We start from the raw sequence: 25,618 nt of genomic DNA on the forward strand, positions 1-25,618 counted from the left end.
TCAGAAGAAAGCAGGGTTGGTGTGTTCAATCACACAGCGTTTGCAGTGGCGTTTAACAAAGCGCAGCGCCTCCAGTGGCACATCGCAATCCTGCACGTTCAGCAGCTGCAGGTCGAAGCAGTTAGCGGCCACCACCTGGAGGCCTTGGCCCGTGATGCTCTCGCAGGATTTTAGACTCAGTCGCTTCAGGTTGAAACAGTTCAGTGCCAAGAGCTCCAGCCCCGCATCTGATACCAAGGGGCACTTGCCTATATCTAGAGACTTCAGCTTGAGGCAGTTCTTGGCCAAATGCTCAATGCCATGGTCTGTGAGGCCCTCGCAGCCCCTGGCATTGAGGTAGCGCAGCCGGACACAGTACTTGGCTATGTAGCGAATGCCTACGTCGGTGATGCGGCCACAATGCGCGATACTCAGGTATCGCAGACGGCCCTCCAGTTTAGCTATCTCACGCAGGCCGAAGTCGCTGATGAAGCGGCAGTCGCTAACACTGAGCTCGCGTACAGATGGGCAGTATATGACCAGAAAGCGCAGACCCTCGTCTGTCAACCTCACACAGCGGCGCAGGTACAGGTGTGTGAGCTGTGTGCAGTGGGCGGCAATGGTGTGCAGACCCTCATCCTCCAGGGCAAAGCAGTCAGTCATGTCTAGATAACGAATAGAGATCTGCTGGCCATGCAGAGGAGACAGCTTGAGTGACACCTCCCTTGTCAGACTGATACAAGTCACCTTGGAGCAGCCTGCAGGGAAAGGAAAAGATAACAAATGTAATGACAAAGATAGACAAGCCCTGGCGTTTTATCAGCACAGAGAAAACTAGGTCAGCGTTGAGACGTTAGTTCTGCTATAAAAAGTGCTGACACAAAGATAGCAGAAATACACAGGTTGTCCCCGACTTATGACATACGCAATTCATAACCACTTGGACCCACAATAGACCTTTTATTAACCTTACGATTAACCGATTATTATATTATTTTCAAATACCGATATTTCATCGTAACTTCTAATGATGACTGTTCTATCTACAGTGCGATAACGTCTGTTTCCCACACTGCAGTAAAGCAGCAGTACTTGTCATTGTTTGGGTCTTGGCGTGTTTGGGTGTCTGGCCTCAGGCATATAAGGGGATTCCTGATTTACAACAACTTGATGGGGTGCTCAGAACGGAATCCCATGGTAAGTCGAGTACAAGCTGTAATGAAGAATGAGTGTGTACGAAAGCATAGTTTTTATGATTAACTTGTTTGTATTCAAACTTAATTTATGTCAACACAGTCTCATTCCCACTTAAACACTTGAATCTATGTGACCTAAATGCGTAATGGGTGCATTTACACCTGTACTTTACAGCTGTCCACTTGTGATCGGATCACCAAAATCTGATCTAACAGAAGGTGTTGACAGGGCCTCTTTGAAGACAACTGACTTAATTCTGTATCCACTGCCTATCCCTGGATTGTTACTTCAAGAAAAAGCAAAAATCAAAATCAAGACACTTTCTTTTAGGTTTTCCAGTTTGTCTTGGCTAGCTGTCTTCAGGGAACAACATTCCAGATGTTCACCCACCTCTGTAATGTATTGTTTAGTATTAATTCAGTGCCGGGTCTTTAACTGTCCTACAAAAAGGTAAGAGGAGAGGTGATTTGAACCTTGGAGAGACATCTGAAATGAGTTACGTCTTGTGAGTCAGGGTGGGGGATGGTATCACTGCCTGTGTCTTCAGGAAGACAGCTGAAAATGTATAGCTGAGATTCAACGGTAGAGGGACCTCAGCCAGACTGAAGCATATACACGGGGAAACCAACAATATGCTCAAACGGGAAGAAAGGAGCAGGAAATCGGAAATAAAACACCAGGAAAGGGACTAAAGGAAGTAGAAGAGAGAGAGGCTGTCATTCTTTGAATTGCTCATTGTACAGTCATGTTCTCAGCTGCCCACTGTCCTAACTGTAGATAGGAGGCAGGGTACTTGTTTAAGTTTTCTTGGTACAGAAATATAGGAGGGTAGGGAGTTGAATGGAACTTGCCAACAGTTTCAGCTGCATGACATTTCATGAGCAATAGGCCTATAAATTGTGGTACAACAACAACAAAACTAAGTAATCTTTTATATCATCTGCACTGACGTGATTCAAGTCCTGAGAAACTAAAACCAGCCTCAAAGAAATGAACTGGATTATCACACTGTTTGTAAATAAGCATTCATCAGAGAGGGTCTGTCAATGGCTTCATTGGCAATGCTTGCTAAATGAGGGGAACAGACCATCCGCCACGGTCCTGCGTGTCAGAGGTCCTAGTTCTGCATGGGCTTATTTTCCTTTAGGGAAGACAAACACACAGAGAGAATGCTAGATCTATTAATATCTTTCCCAGCTCAGAGAGGAAAACAGGGACATTTCAGAATAATCTATGAGACCAAATCCGGCGGCTGTCTTCTCTGATGTAGGAAGGAAAAGAAGAAAGGTTCCTTCTGTTGTCTTTGGTTTTTTGGGTTTTGATTTAGTTTTTCGTTACTTTTCTCTGTTGACATTTACAGCCTGATATTTTAGTGCCTTAAAATAAGAGTGGGCAGAACATATTTTGGAATAAAGAGTGACATTACACGTGTATGCTACTCAAATGCACATTTATGACACATGTTGAGTTACTGTGAGTTAGGCATTGCCTGCCACGTCAGGGCATTCAAACACTTAGATTTTTGACATGCAAAGTCAGAGAAATTTAGATGAATATTCCTTTGGAAAATATCAGAATTTTGGAACATTAAAGTAAATGAAATCTGTTCCATGCTAGTCACTATTTTAAGCTGCTCCTACATCTGGGCCACTTACACTATGAAATGGCATCTTCAGTGGAAACATCAGTGGATTACTAAGCAAAGCCATGGAAAAAAAAGAGAATTTCCTGTAAGTGTGAATGCTATTATCCAATTTTTTGTTCTCTTAGTAAGAGAGTTCTCAAAGTGACTTTATGAGATGGTCTATTAGCAAAAAACTCCTTGATTTGGCATAGTTTACCTGAGACGTCCAGATGCTCCAGATTAGGGCAACGTGACACCACCTCAAACACAGCCTCATTGGAGATATTGTAACAGCCAGCTACCTCTAAACGGCGGAGCTCTGGACAGCACTGGGCCACCGTGTGGAGCCCACGGTCGGTCAGCCTCCGACAGCCGCTGACCACCACCGTCTCCAGTGTCAGACACACGTTGGGAGTATCCTGGCACAGCCGTCGCGTGAGCACCCGCAGCGCGCGGTCCACATGCAGCACATCCCCCGTTAACCGAATCGTCCTCCACAACCGCGGATCCCACGCCAGGTTATACCACCTCCGACACACTCGCGCACAGCGGCACAGCTGATTGGTCGGTAGGTGGGTGAAGATCTGGAGGAAGGCGTGGTCGGGCAGGATGTCGATTGGTGCGATCTGCTGATCTCTGGAGTGATGCAGGCTACGCTGGGGGTGGGTCAGGACGGTGGGTGGGGCGTGTACCATGGCAACAGTCTCTGCAGTGAAGGAGGAGGATGATGTGGAGGAGCCATTGAGCAAGGCACCAGGACCCAGTGGTGAGGAACATGGGGGCAGGATCAGAGCAGGACTGGGCGTGCTCAGTGTCCTCATACTAAGGTCTGAGTCTAAAAGAGGGAGAGAGAGACAGAGAAGAGTTTAGGAGAGACATTACACATCTTGAGATACTTTCACTGCTTTTAAAAGGCATAAATAAAGTTTAATGTGTCTATTCAGATTTAGAAAAACCTTTTACTTAAAGGACCCTCCACCTAATGATATTAAATTAACTTGCAGATTTCACTTTACATCTGACATTTCAGTTTGGCCCTCACAGGAAACCAATTTTGAAAATGATCTCTTTGGCTTATTTACTTCTGTCCTCATTACTTCATTCCAATAGTCTTATACTGAAGTACAAAGGAAGAGCAATAAGTCTTTTAATCCTGGATTCATGGCTATGAAAATGTTACCATTCAAAAAGTGAGACGGAGGTCTGGAGTATTCACCCCAACCAAGAAAAACCAAATTCAGGCAGATTAATCTCCCATGACAGATTCAGAGTTTCCAGTACTCCAGAATCTGGCCTCCACTGAGACTCCAATAACTGCAGACATCCAAAACCTGGCTTTCAATAACCTCAGTGACCTCCAGAGAATTAATACTTACATGAAGATTAAAGGCTAACTATTTTTAATATGTGCTTAAAGAAGCTTTAACCAGATAACCACTGAGACAACTACCTCATACTGTGTATTGTGACTGATATGAGCACTGAACCCTGAGGTCTGAACATGACCGTGCCTATAAGACCCTGTTCTTTAAGACAAACGCTTTGCTTTTAAAGTGGAAAATACTGAGAATGGAGGAATAAGAGGAAGGCTGCACACCCCCCCCCCCCCCATTTTCTCTGTGGGGCATACTGGCATAGCAGAAGCTCAGTTTCCAGTTCAGTGCCACCATGTGTTCCTGTATGGAAACGACATCTGTATACAAAAAGCAGTAGATATGCAAGACTCAGGGGACAAATATGACAAGCCATGACTTCATTTAACTAAATTTAAAACTAAAGGCAGAAAGGCAGAGGCATGAGGAGTGAGTGCCAACCTAGTCTAACCAAAAACTATCAGGATGTACTGTTTACTTCATTGATAACAATGCCGTGGTAAAAAAAAAGGTTTATTCCCAAATGACAAAATAACCATTGAAATGGAATCATGAAATAACTATTAACTACGTCACTCATCTCAAATCGATACCGAAGAAAGTTATGCTGTCAAAACTATATATTCAGGTAAGATCATCCTAGTCAATATCTCATACAGAGACTATAGAAGCGGAAAGGCCGCCATGTTCTGAGCTGTGCAATTAAATCTTAATGCTGAGAACCGACAATAGGATTTTAACAGCTTAGATCAGCTGGCTGTGACTGGAGAGACTGAAGAGTAGCCCTTCTGGAGCATGCCTGTCAGGCTGCTAAGAGGCACAGAGAGGGGGGATTAAGAATAATTGGCTAATCCTCCATCAGTACTAATCAAGGTTCCATTTGTAAAACCACTACTCTGTTCCAGTGCCTCTCTTAGGGCCTTTGCCTCATGCAGTAATACAAATGAAGGGGGCTCAGACTATGAGCCCAGCGGATGGCTATCCTAACTATCCAATACTTCATCACTGATTAGGTTTTTAAATCAGGATGGAGAGTTAATTACTGTTAGACTGTTACTTGAAACTTAGTAACTGGCATGGAGATATGTCCTCAAAACTGAAAACTTAGCCAAGTTGTTTTCCTGCAACTTCCTGAGTCATCGGTTTCACCAAAATATAAACAAATAAAAAAATTAGAACACAAAAATTTGTGCTATTTGACTGCAGCACAGAACACAAGACAGCACTGTTTTTTGACAATAAGATTCGGAGAACTAAAAACTGTTTAAAACCAAAAATATAAATATTTTTGTACATAATATGTAATAATATAAAATAATAGAGGCCACATATTATTCCAAAAGGAGCCGGCCATACAATATACCAAAAGGAACCCTAGATCCTCAGACAAGAGCACTTATGATGTTTTCTATTTAAGGATCAGTTCCTGCCAGTTTCCAGTTTACTGGGATGCAAATGAGAGTGGCATTTGAAGTTAAATCACCAATCTAAAGTACAGCCCTCTAAAATTACTCCTGTTTGCCTTTCTGAACCTCAAGGCAATAATAATATGTGGTAGGTGAGTCCTTTTGTGATGTGATGTGGTTTGTAGATTGGTATTCCAGACTAGTGTAATGAAGACCACAGACATGTATTCTTTTTTAAAGTCAATGCTCATTGAACACTGCCCCTCTTCTCTCACCCCCTCCATCTCTCTCTCTCACACACACACAGATTTACCCAGTGAAGGCTTTGGAAGATCAGCCTGACATCTCACAAACATAACATTGTTTGTTTGCTGCTTTAGGCACTTCATTAAGTAGATTCTTCATGATGACATTAACAGGGTGACACAAAACAAATGAATTGTACAATACACAAGAGACTTTTTTCCATCCACTGGAACATTTAGCGACATTTAGCACAAACTGGAAGAATTCTGTGATGCAATAACTAGAAAAATAACTAAAAAATGCATTCATGCAGAAAGACAAATATAAAAATTTGTCATTTACAAGGACAATGAGGAGTTATGAAGTCAATGGAAAATGTCAGGACAGGATTTTTTGAAGAACTAGTTTGATGGTATGAGATTATGTTTTAGAACAGATTGACAAGCATCATCCCATTTAAGAGACCTCTCTGAAGAGCATCTCAAGAGTAATTACTATGTCAAATCTCCTACAACCGAAATGATCGTAGCACGAAAAAACCTCTTAGGTTTCTTAAATCTGGTTAAATACCAATTAAAACTGTCTTAGACTATGCTAGGCGATTAGTATGAGTTACTTGTTTGTGTAGACCATTTGTCACCCTCTTAGAAAATTTTTCTAAATTTTACCCATATGTCAAAATGTCAAATTTATTGGTCCACTGACATTATGGAAAACACATGCATCATAAAAACATCCCTTAGCACTGAAACTATCGTTAATTCCAAGACATGTGTTATTTTTGAGCAGCTGAGTTCATTATTTCATTTTTTGTCTATTCAAACACAGACTTTACTCCACGGTTTAAGAGTCTTTAATCAGACATTGAAAAACATAGAGCAAAAACATGAAAATTAGAGTGACTCCCTCAGACTGGAGGGCACTAAGATAAGCACTGAGTGAGAGTTCTCACTGATGCGCCCCAAAAATGACAAGCTAGAATGTGAGGAATGCAATTTTTCCAAGCAGCTCACTTCACATGGGAGTCCTGTTATCACTCAAACCAGAGCGCTTGAATAGCGCCCTCCCGTACAAACATTTAAACAAACCTGCAATGTTCATCCTTTCGCTACTGAAATTAAATGCAGGGTAATATTAACTCATGAAGTATGACATATCATTTACACTGCAGAGTGATTTCATTATGGTTCCTGTCAGACCTATTGCCATACACGTCTTTTCTGACTCATTATATGCGCCACGGCAGCATAATCTGAATTTACTTACATTAAATCAGTCAGGAGACGGGTATCTGAAAAAAATGGGTGCGTCGGTTGAGGGTGTCAAGTGCGATTTCAACTATAAAATGATCAAATTATAAATTTGGTAGTGTATCTGAAAACACTCCAACAGTAAAAGATGTGTAGAGGAGAGGAGAAAATGTGTATCAGTAGTTATGCTGCTGCTGAAAAGTCCTGTTTCATCTCAGGCGTGTTCCCAGGAGAACTGTTCTGAAATACACCTCAATGCAAATTGGTCCTTATCTAGGGACAAGACCTTTTACCACAATCTCTGTTCAAAATCTTTCCTCTTTTGAAGGATGAAAATGAGATGTTTGGAATGAGGGCCAATTTCCATGTTTTGGGCAGGCTCTTTAATGGTTGTAGTGAGGGTGAAGCGGAGGTCAGTCTTGGTCTCGTGTTGTTTACGCTAACAGACATGACTGCAGGCTTCCACACACAGCATACCGTCTGGGAAAGTTAACTTCTTTTTTTTTCTGAGTTACAGTGTAATCAACTGAACGTGTATAAAAATAAAAATAACGGTCAATTTAATTCCCTCTCGCTTTCTATTAATGAATGAAACAATCTTTATCATATCATGGAGGTCAAAATATGAAAAAAAAATGTTGTTCTCTCTCTCTCTCTCTCTCTCTCTCACTCTCTCACACACACACACACACACACACACACACTCAAAGGCACACATGCACACAGAGTAAGGGAGTATATGTACGGTAAGTGCAGATCTTTGGAACCGCCGACACAACATCCATCAAAGTCATTCATATCGATATACTGTTATAATCCATCACAACCGGGTTGTGTTATCTGTCAAAAAATGCCCTGTCTCAGGTGAAAACTCCTTTGACTACTTGGTAGTTGGCTTCAAGTTTCACCCTTCACTAGTTATACAGTTGTCTTCAGTTAAGAGAAACAGAATGTGATGTCATAATGCATTTTCAACCACACTGACACAGGCCTTGACCCCTGGCAGCCGACAGTAACCGGATCTCAGAACGCAGCCTTGGGAACTTGTCACATTTCAATGTTGCAAGTCAGGTTGTGAGACTCTAACACTTTGATGCACTGGAAGTCTTATCCCGGAGTGTCAATTCTATTAAGGACATATGTTACACAAATCGATGAAATAATCAGAAACGAAATGTTGGCATAGGCGACAAACAATTCCAGACAGTCTTATTTTGGGGGCCTGCGGTGCTTTCTGTAGGACCAAGGTCTGATGAGTATAGCGCTACTTGAGGTTGTTGACAGACCTGGTCTTCTCTGTGCGTGGCTGACATGTCTGTCTAACCACAGTTACTGACAGACTGTTGGTCCTGCATTACTCCTCAGCTTTGCCCGTCCAGCTTCCAGCAGGGCATCTTGCTTTCATTAAAATGCCTTCTGTGCTTCTCATGCGAGATTCTCTGGCCCTGCACCGCTATGCTGATCTTATAAAAGCAGCTGTGTTCACCCCACCATCGATGAGACCACATGGACGTAGCGCTTAAAATCACCTCACTAAACTCTCCTGCAACGACGGGGATTCGCTTATGCACGCCCACACGCTGTTGAGTATATTTTATCAAAATAGTATCAACTCTTTTGAACAAAAGTGAACAGTCACTAACTAACGTACCATCAACATAAGCAGATGAAAATGGTTTTTCGAGTCTCAAAAAAACAACAACAACAAAAAAAAACACCTAAACACACTCAACACACATCCCTTAATCACTGAAACTGTTGAAACGTACAAGTGGTAGCCTTGAGGTGGGCCTTCAGAGAATACGCCAAACCAATACAGCATTTTTCATGTGTTTTACATATATTTTCAACCTGTTGTAACATTTGTGCTCTGCATGCTAATGTCATCCATTCATTTGTAATTTGCTCATTTTTAAAAGCATGAAAGCCAGAGGGGCTTTATGGCAGATTTACATGTCTTAAACAGATTTTGTTTTCAATTAGAACTCCATAAGCTGTATCAGGTATCAAAGCAGTAAGATTTACAAACCATCCTGAGTCGTCTTAAGAAGTTGTGTGCACTGGTAGCATTTCTCTAAATGCATATTTTCCTTCATTTTATCTGCATAGCATATGTAGAGGTTCTAATCTTTGTCTTTGATGTTTCCACATACTAATTATCATATTTAAAAAGAGGCTGAGTAATTGTGTCACCATAAATTGTGAAAGTTTTCTGACCTCGTCTCTGGAATCATTCATTCATATGAGCGGGATTCCTTTTTATTAAATCAGAAACATCATAGAGGAAATATTCAAACATCTGGCCTTTAAACTAGGGCTTTGCCACAGTAAAGAAGGAAAAAGAGATGCATTTCATGTTACAAACCAGTCATCCCTGTTTTCCCCCTCTTTCTCTCTCTTTCCCTCTCTCTCTCTCTCTCTCTCTCTCTCTCTCTCACTCTCTCCTCCTCCTCCTCCTTCTGATGATGCATAAAGCAGAAAGTCTGGTGAAGCATTCTGCAGCCTGATCACTCACTGTCCCATTCAGGGCCCCTCTGCACTCAAATTAACCACAAGCGTGCACACACACGCACACACACACACACACACACACACACTCTCTCACTCACTCTCGCTCACTCACCACTTCACACACTATCCTATCCCTTCCACAAATCCTAAGGCAATGAATGAGCAAATGTGATCAACAAGATACAGTAATGAATAATTACAGTCAAATTGTTTCTAATGAATTTCACTACGATTTAAATCATAGTAAACTTTCAGCTTGTCTTACTGCACTGTCTAAGCAACAGGAATGTTGTTTACTACAAGTGTAATATAAATGAAAAACCTTGGCAAGAACCCACATTTGAATTATCAGTAATGGGTTAATAAAGTTAAGGCATAAAGTTAAGACGTTAAAGTAAAGAGATAAAGTTAAAACAGAAGTGTGTTTGAAAAATCCAGTCAGTCCAGTCAGCACAGTAAGTTAAATGACACAGACAAATATTCCATTGTTTGTCAATCATGCTGTATGTCTCAAAGACCTGTGGCACATTTGATGCTAGTCTAACCCTTGCCCTGGCACACATTTACTGTATGCCAGGGAGATTAATTGGGCCACAAGCTCATTATTCATGGTCACTTGAGGGGCTTAGAAAACCTTAATCTCTCAGACTGAAAGACATTTAATCTGCAGACTGGGGTAGGCACGCCTCAGTGGAAACATGATGTAAACCTCATCAAGGCAGACTAGAGCTCATCTACAGTGTCGGATACTCATGCAGTCTTCTGAATGCTTTGTGGCACCTAGGCGAACCTTAAAGCTCTTTTTCGAACAAAGGAAACATATCATTAACAAATAAAAATTAAAAGTTCTTTATACACCTCAACGGTCATTAAAAGGCCTATATACTGATGTGAACTGACCTCATGAATATCTCAAATCACCGAATGTAATCCGTTTTAATTTTCACACGAAACGGATTAAACAGCTCATGATGTAGTAAAACACTGGCCACTGAAAAGGAAGTAATGACCTCATCAGAGTAGCTTGGGCACAATGGAATTGACTGCCCAGTAACTTCCTGTTCACCCTAAAGTTCCCCAAGACAGGAAACCAGTATCAGAAACAGAGGGCCACTGAGTGTGCATATGCTGCACATACATTAGCGAGACAGAGAAAGTGCCCTCATAATTCTGTTAGTCACTTATAATACCTGATATAGACAAAGAGGTTGAACTTGCTAAAAGAGAGGATTGAGAATCCAGTAAAATGAGAGGTATCAGAGTGTTCCTCCTTCCCAGCATGGCAGTCTACAACAGCTTTCACTGTCACGCATGGAGACAAACATAGATCTTGCCCTAACACTATCTGAATCTTTTCACACAAAGCCAACTCTAAAAGTCAATGCTAGTTTCACACTGTAGCAATTGTAATGAAATAAGTGTGTCTTAAGAGCACTGAGTAAGACACACCATGAGGTCTCCCACGCTGTTCCACATGCTCCAGACAGTACACGCTCCCTCCAGGCTTCAGCGGCCGTCCCTAAAGGGCACAGTGTTTACTCAATCCCTTCCACATGAGAAAAGCACTCATTTACCCAGAAAACTGACCTCGCATGACTACGTCTCTATCTCACTAATCAAGAGCACATTGTGGTGGCTGTAATCATCCCACCATTTGACATGAAAGTGCAAGTCTTTTTGGCCGGCCTGCAATAAGTCCTTCTGGTGATGGCTGGTTTTGAGTTGTTTCACCGTCCCGCACTGATTCTATTGTCAACACTTGTCACAGATACCCGCGGCATGTTGAAATTACGACACTTCTCTAATCTGTCTGTCTTTACCCTCTAGTAAAGTAAAGTAAAGTATTTTAACAGTTACCCTGACACTGGTGGTACCAGGCACTAGCCATACCATGAGAAAAAGAAAATGCAATATGTTTACACATTATAAATTGCATACAAAATTCAGTTCTTTTGACAGCAATGTTTATCTTTATTTTTCCCCCAAGCTAAATCTTTATTTTACACGGGAGCACTGATTTGTCTCAAAAATAGGACATCAACTTTTTCCTGAGGAAAAGGAAGAGGAAGAAATTAATAATAGAATTATGACTTTGAAGGGGAAGTTCAACCTTTTGATGATTTGGTGTTTTAATCTTGTTCACCTGGATTTCTTTTTTTTTTTTTCCTTTTTAAAAAAAAAAAACCTTAATCATAAACCATTTGATTGAAAAAAAAAAGTGAGCCCTATTCTGTTAATGCTTTTCTGAAATATTGTCAGATGAGGTAGGATGAGGTTTGTATCTTTCACAGATATTTTCTGTTAGCCAGTCTAAGAAAGTCACACATTACTATATTTACTGGATTTCAAAACTTCAGCAGTTTAGAAAACTTCTATTGATCATTTCATTAGATGTAAGCTGTTGTGGGCATTACAGTGTTAAAATGACCGAAAATGTGAACAGGGGTGAAACTTTTCCATTTAGAAACCTGCTTCTATCACAGTACCTGTGAGGTTTTGTATTAGTTGTTGTTCTTTGGAAAGAATAACTGTGGTTGAATGAGGCGCTCTCTTTTAGCACAATTCTGTCCAGTGTGAACGGTATGTGTGTTAAATTAGATTGTCATGTGTATTCCTGTGAGGTCCTCCCTCTAAAAGTGCCTCCCCAGCACAGGATGTGTGAACTAAAGGACACTGCATCATTAATCAAATTCATCTCACAACACTGGCGCCATGGTTCAGTTTATTAAGCAAAATGGTGGGACAGCCATACTGACATTAATAATTATGGCTTGAACTGAAAAAACAATGAAATAAAGGTGTTTGGGGATAAAATGAGAGAAGCAGGTTCTGTGTGTGTGTGTGTGAGAGAGAGAGAGAGTTGTTTTAATACATTGGGATCTGATAACTAAAGGGAGTTGAATGCAGAATGGATTGGACTTAAATGCACTCTAAGAACAGATTCCTCTCACCTTAGCTATAGTTGCTTTTTGGCATTCTCACTACGCCTGTTTCCTTTCTTAAGCCACAGAGATTTGTTAGTTGTCATGACTAGCAATGCAACACGTTCAACTACAAAATGCGCAAGGTTGCAGTGAGGAAAGAGGGTGAAAAAGCAATTTGAATCCATCATCCACAGTGTTTTGTTAAACATACAAACATGGTCTTGGGAGGAGTTATAATGCAAACACCTGCAGGACATTTCCCTCAAAAAACAGTACGGTTTCCGTCTGCTGTTGAGCAGCTTTCAACGCTGTCAGTACATAGGCAAAGCTAAAGGATAAGGAACATCTCTTCAAGGAGAAATTAAAGTGGTATTACTTCTCTCCATTGCACAGAGGGCTCAACCTGGACTGATTTTTTTTCTATTTAAGGTTATTTTTATGGGGGTGAGTATAAATTAAGCCAAAGTACACTCTTCAGTGACATTAGCAAAATAAGTCTTTGCATTAACCTCCTATTCTGACATCATGCAGCAAAGAAAAAAACAAAAACAAAAACTGAGTGATATGTAATGTGAGGCCACAGGAAACAAAATCAATTAAATGTATGGCCCTTCATTCTGTTTCTTCCCCTGAGACCTGCATTAAATGTTGTAATCTGCACTTTATCTTATACTTCAAAACTAACTGCTATTTTATTGGAAAAAAGGGACGAGTCCTCTCATGACTCATGAGTTACGATGACCTCACAGAAATATTATTCAAAATAGTTAACCACCATCTCTCTCTCTCTCTGAGTCTCTATTTTCCAAAACTGTGCTCCAGTGCTGGACTCGTAAATGTTTTCTTCTGGGTCTTTAATGTGTTTTTTGAGGAGTAAGTGAAAAATTGAAGAGCCTTCCTATCCCTCTCCTACTGTCATATGAAGCAGTGTTTGATGAATGTTATTCGACATGCTCTTGGGAGGCATCTCTGTAGACCTCACTGCTCCTATCAAGTTGCTTTGAATACCTCCCTCCCCATGAGTGTTCTCCAACACCCACTCTGTTTCCTGCCTCAGAAAATTCATCCAGACCAAGCTCTCCAGAGCTTGGTTTTAAAAACTTGGACTTTTCTGGTGTGTCAGAAAAAGGACCTTTAACACAGACCGCTCCTCTAATGTCAAATCAGGTGCACAAAACCTCTGGAGCAAACGTAGAGACATAAAATCAAAATCATGACCCGTAATGTTGTTATGACATGCTAATGACCCAAGAAACAGCTGTGGAACAGTTGGCCACAAGCTACTAGAGAGGGTTTATTGGAATTTTCAGCTTTCCTTTATGGAAAAGGTTCCTCCCTCTTAAAATCTCCTATGACCACTGATATGACCATTTCTGGGACAAGAGAGGCACTAATATGTTTCAGCAATCATTCCTCTGAGACCCTCTGTCTCTGAAACATCTTGTGCAGTAGTCTGAAGAATAATTTAATAATTTCAGTAGATTACGCATTGGTAATATTTTTTGAAGAAAACAAAACAGATCTAGCTTCTCGCTATCTAATGAGGCATATAGTCTGTGAAGAGTGAAGTAATGGAAGCTTTAGCTTTACCATGTATAGGTGTGCATGTCAGAGACAGACACAACAAATTATATGGTGCAGTAAAATCCATGCTCTGTAGGGTTCTGGACTTGACATTAACTTCATATAACAGAGTAATACAGGTGAACTGCAAGGAATGCAAGAGGAAAACGTATGTAGGCTGTATAATCACTCACAAAATGTTACTGCTGTATTCCAACAGCTTTTCCAACTGAGCTGCACAGGGAAAAAGTGGTTTTGATAAGGAATGCTGTCATACGTTAAAAATATCACCCCTAAAAATTAACAAGTGCACAGTCTGTATCCATTCTGGAAAGACGTTTGTTTTCACACTAGACATGTTTGATTTAAGTCTCTTTATGAGAATGAATTAAAATTCTTTAAAGAACCACTCCTAACAATAGTCACTTTATAAAACCCCTACACTGAACTTGATGTATTTGAAAAGGCAAATTACCCTAATCATTCTTAGGGTTAGAGAGGAGAGTAGGGTTTTATGGCTGATGTTCTCATTCAATGGTTCTAATGGCCTATATCCAGAACTTGGCCTCTTACTGACACACTCATTCAACAGATTCACTGATGTACAGCTGTGTACCAAGTCTCATATACGTCAACATCACATTTAAAACAGGAAATAGTAACATAGACCACAGCACACCTGAGCTCAGCCACTCACTTAAAATGTATACATCTCAACAAATAAAAAATATGGAAGAGTTAGCATTTGGCTAGCAAAACATGTCATAACATTTCTTTTGATGAATAGCCTATGTAACTGTCTAACAGTAAATTCAAAGAGCTTGAAGTCTCAAAAGGAAACAAACATTACTAAAATTTGCGTCTTGGCAGGTCTGAAATGATTGCATTCTCAACTTCCTATGATGGCAACAGTGTGTGTGTGTGTGTGTGTGTGTGTGTGTGTGTGTGTGTGTGTGTGTCCAGTCTGCCACCTCCCACAGAATGCTAATGTGGTTCTCCCTGAGTGAACTACAGCTCACCCCTGACTCCTCTCCTCAGCATGCTCCAGACAGACAGATCACATTTCTGCAGCAAATTCACACAACATACAACAGCAGTCCATTTCTTTCAACCATATGTATGTTAGGGGTTGGACTGGTAACTTTGTAATAAACATACTCTATACTTAATCTGAGAGATAATGTCAACTGTGTACTATTCACAAAGAGTGTGGTGCAAACAAACCCATAAGTTGTGGTCCCTGCTCTATGATTACCATGAGTAATGGTGCCACTGTCCTCCTTCTCTGTGCAGTCAATGTGACTGAGGTCCTCCTTAACTCGCCTTAACTTTATACTGAAAGTCATGCTGTAACACAGCTTCAGTGCAGTTGGTACTCCTTGAGCTGCCAGTGTATTCCAAACTAACAATTTAAGATTCTGGGAAAGTTCCCAGAACATTTGAAATATTATGAGTGAATATTTTGGGAATCAAAATCTAACCAGTTTTGATGGGGTTCTGTCATTTTCACATATGCAAAACATTTCTGTTTATCGCTTCAGCATGATATTCTCAGACAACACTTGACACTATCTTTACTTGTCCAATACGACAAGCATTTTCTTGGTTGGCTGGATTGCTGTTGGGGTCAAATATGAGACATATTTGCTCACACGTGTCCATCTCCTAAATACTGCAGTTAGCACTGTTTTAGCCCCAATTTTTTTTTTAACAATAATGACTCCTCCCTCAGTGAGTCAGACTCTCTCTGAATCTATTGTCAGGGAAACTAAATTCCACTGCCCTGACGCACATCCAGCTTCTCTCCCTCTTACAAAACGATGTGATATTGCTGTTGGCCAGCTGAGAGCCCATAAGTGGGGTCTGCAGAGGAATGAGGAGATGTGCATGTGTAGGAAGCCCAGACTGATGAAGCTGGATGAAAATGCCCCCCCCCCCCCCCCCCCTCCTAATCTTTTTTAGTCAACAGCAAAAATTAGGGCTCATTCTTTTCAGTTTACTTTTTACTTTCTTCCCTCCTCCCAATCTAGTTAACTATTAACTATTAAATTAAACTATTAACTTTCAGTTCCCAGCAAAAAATAAATACATTTTTTTTAAAAATTGCATGCAGTTCCAAAATTCACACACCCCCACAGTTCCAAAATTCACACACCCCCTCAAGCTCTCCTCTTTAGTCCAGGTGTATGGCAGGTACAACTATAACCTGAGACCTCAGTCATCTCTTAAGTGTTTTGTTGTTTACAGCCGAAGGACTAATAGAGAGAACATATGCTGCTTAAAAACTGAGCTAACATAGGGCTAATGATTACTTCCAGCAGAGGGAGCGAAGACTGCTGGGCTAATTACATCCGATAAAATCAATCCAGCTTTGCTTTGCTTTCTTTTATTCTACCCTATCCGCCCTCCTGCCTCCCTAAAAACTAAAAACAAAAATTCAGCACGCAGTACATCACAAAAGCATAGCAAAAGCCTGTGATACTTTGCATGTCAAAAAGATAATAGTTAGAGGCTTGCTGTGCCAGATCTGATATGCTTTCTTTTTTTCTTTTTTTTCAAAGGCTTTTGTGAGGCAACTTTCGTTTTCTTTCTATGTTATTTTGTATTTGCTGGCAGTTTCTGATGTAGATAATGTAAGTCATTTGATACTATTTAAACAGACAATGGAGTCAAATCAATTAGAGTCAACAGTAACCTTCTAGCATCTAAAAGTATGCAGCTTTAAAATAAAAATTCTGCTTCTTACAAAACCAAACCTTTAACATGAGCCTGGAATGTGTCACGGATGAAAATAGATTAATGCTGCTTAGAAATCACGGAAGGGGGTTATGACGTAAAATATATCCCAGATAAAGAATTTCAAAGGGCCATTTATTCAGTGAGTCATTTGTTCGCTTGTAAAAGAATAAAAACAAATTAAGACATGTACAAAATCCAAAATCCGATATCACGTAAGTAAACAAGAACATAGCCAAGTAAAGTTATTACTGAGGAAACACTGGTAGGAAGGGCCCCATACCATAACAATACTATCTAACAGTGCAGATACTGTACGGCAAACTGCTCTTTAAGGAGGACAAAATCACAAGGCTAGCAAGGCTAGCAAACTCAGCACTCTGTCCATCTCTTTTTTTATATGGTTTTTGACTGCCAAAATGAGAGAGACCTCAATTGAGGGTAATCTGTACTGTTTAGCTAAACAAGAACCTAAAATGTCTCTGTTTGCTCCTCTGTAACGGCTGACGCGCTGAGGCCCCATTGTAAATCAGTGTTTCAGGGGCAGTCATTCACTGTGTGACGCAGGCATTTACTGTGGGTGGACGACAGTTGAGGTTGAAGCTAAGACAAGCTTAGCTTACTATGGTAGTTCCATAAGCTGTGGTGAGAAACCACTGACACCTCAGGGTAGTGATGATGTTGCCTTCAACCAGAGGGCTATCTCCCACACCCCACACTCACTGCATGACCCCACAGTGGTCACCCTGCACTGACTCACCACTCCCACAATGCTTTGTACTTTGTTGTTATTTTAAACAGAACAGTACAGTTCTTCTGCCTTTATTATTGCATTGCTTCCCCACAGTTTCTTTGCTTTGCCTTTGCAGGCCACCACATTTTGACAGTAGGTCTTAAGACAAAAGGCAATCCATTGGAAACCTCCAAAGGATGCCCTCTAAACAGAAAAAAATCATTTTTGCCCCCCCCCCCTCTCTCTCTGTGTCTCTTACACACCCACACTCACAAAAACACACACACAGTCTCATCCCCTGAAGCGTGTTCGCTTTAAACAGTACCATGGATGTGGAATGGATCTTATTCTTTAGTTGGGAGGCTTGTGAAAACGAAAAAGAGACGAAAAAGATCCTCCACCCTCAACACTGACGGTGGTGGGCAGATTGTTTTCAATAAAAAGTACTTCTAAAAACATGCATTTTTTCCAAAAATAGTCAACACTGCAAAAAAAAAGGGGGGAAAAAGAAATGAAAGGCTGGCCAGTGAGACCTAATGAGGAACAGATGCCCTACCTTCACTGGTAGCTGCATTCTTTGGAGCTTTGGTCGACGTCTGATCTGTACTTGAACTCAGGTCGGAGGAAATACTGGAACTGCCTTTCCCTGAAAAGACAGAGGATACCCCAGGACATATCAGGACACCCTGTATGCGTCATGCAAAGTGACATCGCAACTTAACTAGTATGACTGTCAGACAGGCGAATAAACTTTGTTTGCGTGTGTGTGTGTGTATGTGAGAGAGAGAGAGAGAGAGAGACAGACAGACGGACAGAGAGAGAGAGAGAGAGGGGGAGAGAGAGAGAGAGAGACAAAGAGACAGAGAGATGTAGGACTGATTCATCCATTTCATAACTTCTGTTTATAATTACAGGTCTGTGTGAAATTAGCACAGCTTCAGAGAACAATAAACATTAATAAATTGAAAACTAAAGCCTGCACACTGTTACAAACTTTTCAGTGGTACACTGTGCTTTGTAAAATCTCTCAAATAAATGACTTGGCGATTTTTGTTCATCACCAACTAAAAAAACAGATTGTTCAATACAGTAAATAATTTTGAAATACCATAGACTTAAGGACTGCTCAGTAAGATTACATACAAGACATGTTTATAGTCAGACTCATTAAACAAACACAACATGACTTAAGTTAGCCATCATATTACCATACAAGGTATACTCTGATAGTAGGAGCTATCACATACTGGGCAAAAGCATTCTGGGCTGTATAAACAAACCTGCTTTCACTTAATAAGCTCACGAAAAACTGAATTTGAGTACAAGTATGAAAATGTAAGACAAAATCCATTAGCCAATGTGGAGCAGCCACTAATGCTCACAATGGTGTCTACTTTCATCACAAGCAATGTTTACTGTGTATTGTCTCTCCGGAATGTGGAATATTATGCAAGTGAAATATTTTGGCAAAAACACACAGTTTAATGGGAACGTGAATGTAATATGATATGACAGGATGGAGCCATGTCATCAAACTGTGCAAAATTCTGGTAGCCATGTGTTTGAGATGGACATTGGGACTGGAAGAATAATGAGACCTTTTAATTTGGCTGTAGGACAGACAATCAGTTTTGACAGGACATGCTGTGATTAGAGATTAGGGTTCTTTGTGTTCTACACCAACTAAACGTGTTATCAAGTGATTCTCATCAGTTTTTAGATGTTTAGTAGTCTAAAAACGTCATATTTAAAGCAGTCTAGCACAACAATCATAAAATATGAGAATCAGGAACAATGCATTTCATTTATATTTATGCTTTAATTCTGCTAAAAACAGTGGATTGATATATACCTACATGATGATTTGTGTACAAATATTATGGTTGCCTTAGACCATGATAGGGGCGTTACTTTTGAATTAGGAATTTGAATGAACAAAATAAAACAGAGGAAGAGGAAACATTGAGTATTTCTATTCAACCTTGAAGAACAGGTACTCTCTTCTGATACCAAGTGCTGTAATAATTAGCCTGTCTATTTTGTTCTTGTTCCAACTCTGTGTGAATAGAATTTTTTTCTAGATTTTCACCTGAACTGAATTTGGGGAGTCCTGAGTCCTGAGTTTCAACTGAATTTGGGGAGTCTTGTTCACTGCATGAAACCTGTGCCAGTCTGGGTGGGTGAGGGTTATCCCAGGCACCCTTCAATCCATACACAGCCGAATACCGATTCTTTTCACCTGGTGATTTTACAAGCATCTCCATAGGAACATTGGTGGAAGCCCGAGACCCTAGATTCACCTGCAACTGTGTTGGCAGGGAGAGAGCCTTGTCCGATGTACCCTTTCTTTAGAATATCTTGTTGTTTTGTTCTGTTTCTGTTGCCTATGGTGAAGAACTACATTATCCCATTTTTCAGCGCTACATTTTTCCTTTATCTTTGGCATATTTCTGACCCATCCACAGGGAGATGGATTCTACCCCTGTTGCAACAGATAAGATTTTTTAAAGCTTTATCTCTCTTTAACAGATACTCTATTCTGTTTGGCCTGTACTTGGTTCTTTATGCCCTATTCCTTCTTTGACAAATGTCGACTGATAAACTTTTTACTGTAAGAAACATCTAACTTCAGGCATGATGACAAAACACTGTGTTCAGCAGAGCACACAAAAATAACTAGACCCTTTTACATCTCACAAGAGTAAAGTTCACCATAACCAAATCACCATTGTTTCCTGTTATAACATGTAATTAATCCTACACAAAATCTCAGCAGGGAGTTGTCCAATAGCCAAGCATATTTATTTAGAACAAGTGCCAAACCTGTCACATTCAGGATTGTCAGCATTGTGGGATAGGAAATAATGCTCATAGAAAGAAAATGTGAACTATTTAAAACATTTCTTTCCCATCAAGTCTGCCCTCTGTCTTTCTGCCATTCTTTTTTTTTTTTTTTTTTTTTTTTTTTACCACCACATAGGCAGAACGGGGATGCCAAACCTGCCTTCCATTTACTCTGCACTATTCTTGGCTCCAGACAAGGCCAAGCTCTGTCCCTCTCTGAATCTAGTTCTGGGCCTCCGTCGCTGCTGCCTGAGTCCACGCTCTGTAGTGCCCTCACAACCATGAAGCACCCTATTTTATTTTGTGTGATATTCGACTGCCGTGATGTTATGTGTTGGCAGTTCTATCATACAGTAAGCTGAAACAGCATATGTTGTGAGTCGGGAGGGGGGGTGCATGCTTCTATCATCATGAGAGTTTTATCCACTGAAAGCATCCCACATTTTCAGAGAAGCTTTTATACGTTTGGCCCAATGAGAAAGAATCTTGTGGAAAAACCTTCACAAGAAAAATCTAGCCATACTGCATTCCAGTTCCAGTTATTTTACCGAGTCATAAGACATTATTTGGTATTATTTATGGTATTTTATATTATCTCTGACGAAAGGTAAAAGAAGTTTTTATACTGCAGAATAACCTAATAAAACGTATTTTATCAGTAATTCGTGATGTCACAGCGATTCATCACAATGTCTGTTCCAGAGGACGGCACAGCGCAACTCTAACTTTTCTATTAACGTTAAAGTAGGCAGATTCTGTTTCTAACACTGTAAGAGTAAAATCAAATATTCAGAAAGTGTAGTCTACAAAACTGATTAATATACCCTACAAAGACCTCTTAAAGTATAGTGACGCTGAAACCATGGTTCTGGGACGCATTGTACTTCAACAGCTGAAATCGAGCTTTCTTACTAGCTGTGCAACTTTGGGTTTGGCACTTACCTTCACTCCCACTCTGTTTCCCATTGTTCGCACCCATCCTGTGGAATGCATAATCTATCGACCAGGCTCCGTAAAAATATCCATAGAAATAGAATCAGTGGCTTAATCCTGCAGAATTTTGTTAGATTAAAAATGCAAAAATAATTCCACTCCGTTGTACTTCGCTTCTCTCGGACCTTTAATACGCTGTAGGGTACGCTATAACAGTAAAATAAAGCAGTCCAAACATTTTGCTGTCTGCTAAATCGACAGTTGAAAACTGTCAGATATGATGGGTCATTACTTAAAGGTATCCAAAAGATGTATTCCCCATGATGTCAGCTAAGGCATTAATTCGCGTCCAGGACTGCGTTCTGGAAGACAAAAGGTGCCTGGAAATCAGAAACTTGTTGCGTCAAGACCACGCATTAGCTCCTGCCGAATCTGACCGTTACCATGTAGACACTTCCATTAGGAGGCGATGAGAATTTGCCGTAATATCCTGCCTCTTTCCACAAGGTTTGCTGTCTCCTTGAGCAAAACAAGAGTGGTGGGGAAGTTTTAGAGTTTGCTACGTTTTCTCCCTCAAATGCACCGATTTTCAAAGCAAATGGTGATATCTACAGGACTAAAGCATTGTTTAAATATAATGTCAAGCACTGTTAGGTTTAATTTTAGTATTTAAAGCAAATTGAAGTAAAAAGCGCATTGCAGCTTCAGCTGAAATAGTTAAGAAAATTTGTGACCAAATAATCATGCTTCTTAAAGATTTCCGTTAGATTTCGGCACCGTGCTTTGACACTTCAGAACCACTGTAAAATTGCCAGCTTCAAAATTCTAAACCTCGCCATCTACTGGCTCTGTCATACTGTAGCAACTACACCCCTCCAATTTTGTTTAAAATAATCACTTAATATTTTATTTTTGTATTTTTGCATTGCTGTCACGTGTGCACTATTGTTCGATTGCATTTATGATTAAACTAATGTGCAGTGGCGGCTCCCACCCCGACCACTAACATTGGAGGAATATTTAAATCTGTTGCTGACAACTGTTTGGCCTAACGGCGAAGAAAATTGACTGGAAATACACTAGAGTTTTAATACGGGGTACTGCGTCTTCGTTGAAGCAGATAACCTGAAGAACATTCCCGTCGGCGTCTTGATAATAATATGGACAGTGCCCCCTGACAAATAATTAAAGGAGGAGTCACAAAGTAGCGTCCCCAGTCATTCACAGTTTGTCACACCCGAGAAGCCAAAATAGGGGGAGAGGCTCTTTAGAAAATTAATTAATTTAAAATTAATTAGAGCAGTCTCCTTCAGCTTTGCGAGACTGCAGAGTTGTAGGTTTATAGAATGTCACTATTAATAAAGGACACAATCAATCAATAGTTTCATGATTGGTGACTGGTTGAATTCGATGTGTCAGAGCCCGTGTATAATAAAAATGTGCGGCTGATAGTTCACTGGATTCCTTTCCCAAATCAGATGATGCACCGAACTCTAAACTTCGAGGTTTACTTAATCCAAACTCCCTTAAAGTTCACTTTGTGTCTAAAATGCGTTTTTTTTTTTAATTCATTTTATTTCTATTGAAACAGGAATAATTACGAAACAATTCATTGCAAAGGTTACGTGTATCTACGTATGCTCGAAAATACTTCCGGTCGTTTGAAACCTCCGAACTAGGTGGCGACATAACGCTCTCAACACCAGTGGACAAGAGTCGGTCTGTCAGTGAATAAGTAGTCGCCAACAATACATCCTTTTTGGGAAAACTCTCGAAGTTCTGGTAGTATCACTTGTGAGTAAACTGATTTTCTTTAAAGTTACTTAGAGCCACTGTATTCTTACCAGCTGAATAATTATGAGAACATTTGGCCATAACATTAGCAATCTAACTAAAGAGTTCGACCAGTCAACTTAGCCGTCTACGTACCAATAGCCGGCGTCTGTTAAATAAACCGTATGGCTTCCACGCGAGGAATGGACTATTTCATCATGTTTTAATCCAGCCAGTGCTTGTTTACTTGCCACTCCAGCATACGGCATGAGAAATTTTTTTCATCTTTGTAGGACACTGATTTTGGGCCTGCCACTGGCAGCACCTTAGGTGGTAGCTAGCTAACACTCGCTACTATGAGCTAATTCTGTTTGTGGAAGTACACTTTATAAAAGCTTTTAACCTCAGGCAGAGCGGATACGCAGACCAGTAACTGCACGGACCTCAATATTTCACCATCTAGCCTGAACTTAAGTGTCTGAAGCTAACCAAAGTATGTAGGTTAATGTGAAACATAGTTAACCCAGACAGGGGAAATCTTAGATTCTTAAGATGAAGCTTGTATATTGTCTAGCCAAAGAAAAAGAACACTCACTCACTCACTCACTCACTCACTCATTATCTAAGCCACTTATCCTGATTAGGGTCGCGGCAGGTGCTGGAGCCTATCCCAGCACTCATAGGGTGAAAGGCAGGGATACACCCTGGACAGGTCGCCAGCCCATCGCAGGACAAGAAAAAGAACAGATCAAATGAAAAGTATTATAATAGTCCTTGACTCTTTGTCCTGAACATATGTATCGTCAGAATCAGCTGATGGCAGTTTTGTCACTTTTGCCTGAATTCCCATATTTTCCCTTGTGTTGGGATGTTCCAGGGAGCAGTTAATCGTTATCGTGAACTATGAAGAGACTGTTGTCATACATTGTAACAGGTTATTGTGACATGAAAGTAACAGTTTATAATTGCCCCCCAAGATGATACTTTAACTTGGAATAGTTCATTACAATATTTCTTTTATACTCACATATCTGTCGTGTTCCAGGAATAATGCAACAGCTATGGCTTCAAACTCCATGCTGAAGGATCGAATCAGGGTCGCTCAAGAGCTACTGGAACGAGTGGATAAGCTATGTAGCCGACAACCCTGTGAAGTGGAGGGGCGGGCAAAACTGTGCAGCAAGCTTCGAGCTGAGCTCAGATTCCTTCAGAAAGTTGAGGCAGGTAAAGTTGTTATCAAAGAGTCTCATCTGCAGAGCACCAACCTTACCCATCTTAAAGCCATTGTTGAGTCAGCTGAGAGTCTGGAAGATGTGGTGAGTGTGCTGCATGTGTTTGCCTATGAGGGTCCTCATGGGCAGAAGCAGACGCTGGTAGTCGACGTGGTCGCCAACAGTGGGCACACGTGGGTAAAAGCCATTGGGCGCAAGGCAGAAGCTTTGCACAACATCTGGCAAGGCCGTGGCCAGTATGGGGACAAAAGTGTGGTGCACCAGGCAGAAGACTTTCTTGAAGCTAGCCGCCAGCAACCTGTGCAATACAGCAACCCCCATATCATTTTTGCCTTTTACAATGGTGTTTCCAGTCCCATGGCTGACAGGCTTAGGGAGATGGGCATCTCTGTTAAAGGAGATATTGTGGCTGTGAATTCTGTGAGAGGGACTGAAGATGAAGACAGGGAGGAGGAGAGTGATGAAGATGAAGATGAAGATGGGCAGTGTGTTGAAGAGCAGGAAGGTGAAGATGAAGGTGGAGAGAAGAACGATGATGATGAGGATGAGGATGATGAGGATGAGGATGATTCAGCGATAATGCACACACGAGTGGACAGGGACACCATTGTGGCCAGTCTCTCTTTCCCTACTGAGGTTAAGGTGGATGTGTGTAACAGAGCAAACTTGGACATCACAACACTTATCACTTATGTTTCTTCGCTCAGTCATGGCCGCTGTCACTTTGCTTTTAAAGAGGTGGTGCTGACAGAGCAAGCAGCCCAAGAGCGACAGGAGAAGGTTCTTCCCAAGCTTGAGGCGTTCATGCAGGGCAAGGAGCTCTTTGCCTGCCATTCTGCAGTTCAGGACTTTCGTATCATACTGGACACACTAGGAGGTCCTGGAGAGAAAGCTCGGGCTGAAGAGCTCCTGGCCAGACTCAGGATTGTTCCAGATCAGCCTTCTGAACGTACAAAACGTCTAGTTACCAGCTCTAAGGTTAACCGTAGATCGCTTATGATCTTTGGGACTGGAGATTCGCTCCGGGCTGTTACCATGACCGCAAATAGTGGCTTTGTCCGAGCGGCTGCAAACCAGGGTGTGCGTTATAGTGTGTTCATCCACCAGCCTCGTGCACTTACAGAGGGCAAAGAGTGGAGGGCAACACCTGTATGAAAAGAGGCGATGACGTTTGATTTCTAGAGAGACTTTGAGAATGGAAATGCAATAGTATGAAAAAGCAATTAAAGGAGGTTTCGCAGTGGGATTACCATTGTACAAAATGCAAACAGCCTGTAATAGGGTTTGTTATATG

The 25,618-nt window shown here is 40.9% G+C and overlaps 2 protein-coding genes across 2 annotated transcripts; one reads left to right on the top strand and one right to left on the bottom strand.

Annotated features, from left to right (window-relative positions):
- Window positions 1-21,399, bottom strand: fbxl7 (F-box and leucine-rich repeat protein 7). Its single transcript, XM_030775906.1, has 4 exons — window positions 21,329-21,399; window positions 18,099-18,188; window positions 3,018-3,635; window positions 1-737 (listed from the first exon to the last, which is right to left on the bottom strand). Exons 1-4 carry the CDS (start codon window positions 21,363-21,365, stop codon window positions 1-3), a joined length of 1,482 nt encoding a protein of 493 aa, XP_030631766.1. The 5' UTR covers window positions 21,366-21,399.
- Window positions 21,400-23,029: 1,630 nt separating this feature from the next.
- c5h7orf25 (chromosome 5 C7orf25 homolog) lies at window positions 23,030-25,511 on the top strand. Its single transcript, XM_030775605.1, has 2 exons — window positions 23,030-23,113; window positions 24,138-25,511. Exon 2 carries the CDS (start codon window positions 24,154-24,156, stop codon window positions 25,477-25,479), a length of 1,326 nt encoding a protein of 441 aa, XP_030631465.1. The 5' UTR covers window positions 23,030-23,113; window positions 24,138-24,153; the 3' UTR covers window positions 25,480-25,511.
- The last annotated feature ends 107 nt before the right edge of the window (window positions 25,512-25,618 follow it).

This window comes from Chanos chanos, chromosome 5 (assembly GCF_902362185.1).
Source record: "Chanos chanos chromosome 5, fChaCha1.1, whole genome shotgun sequence".
NCBI lineage: Eukaryota > Metazoa > Chordata > Actinopteri > Gonorynchiformes > Chanidae > Chanos > Chanos chanos.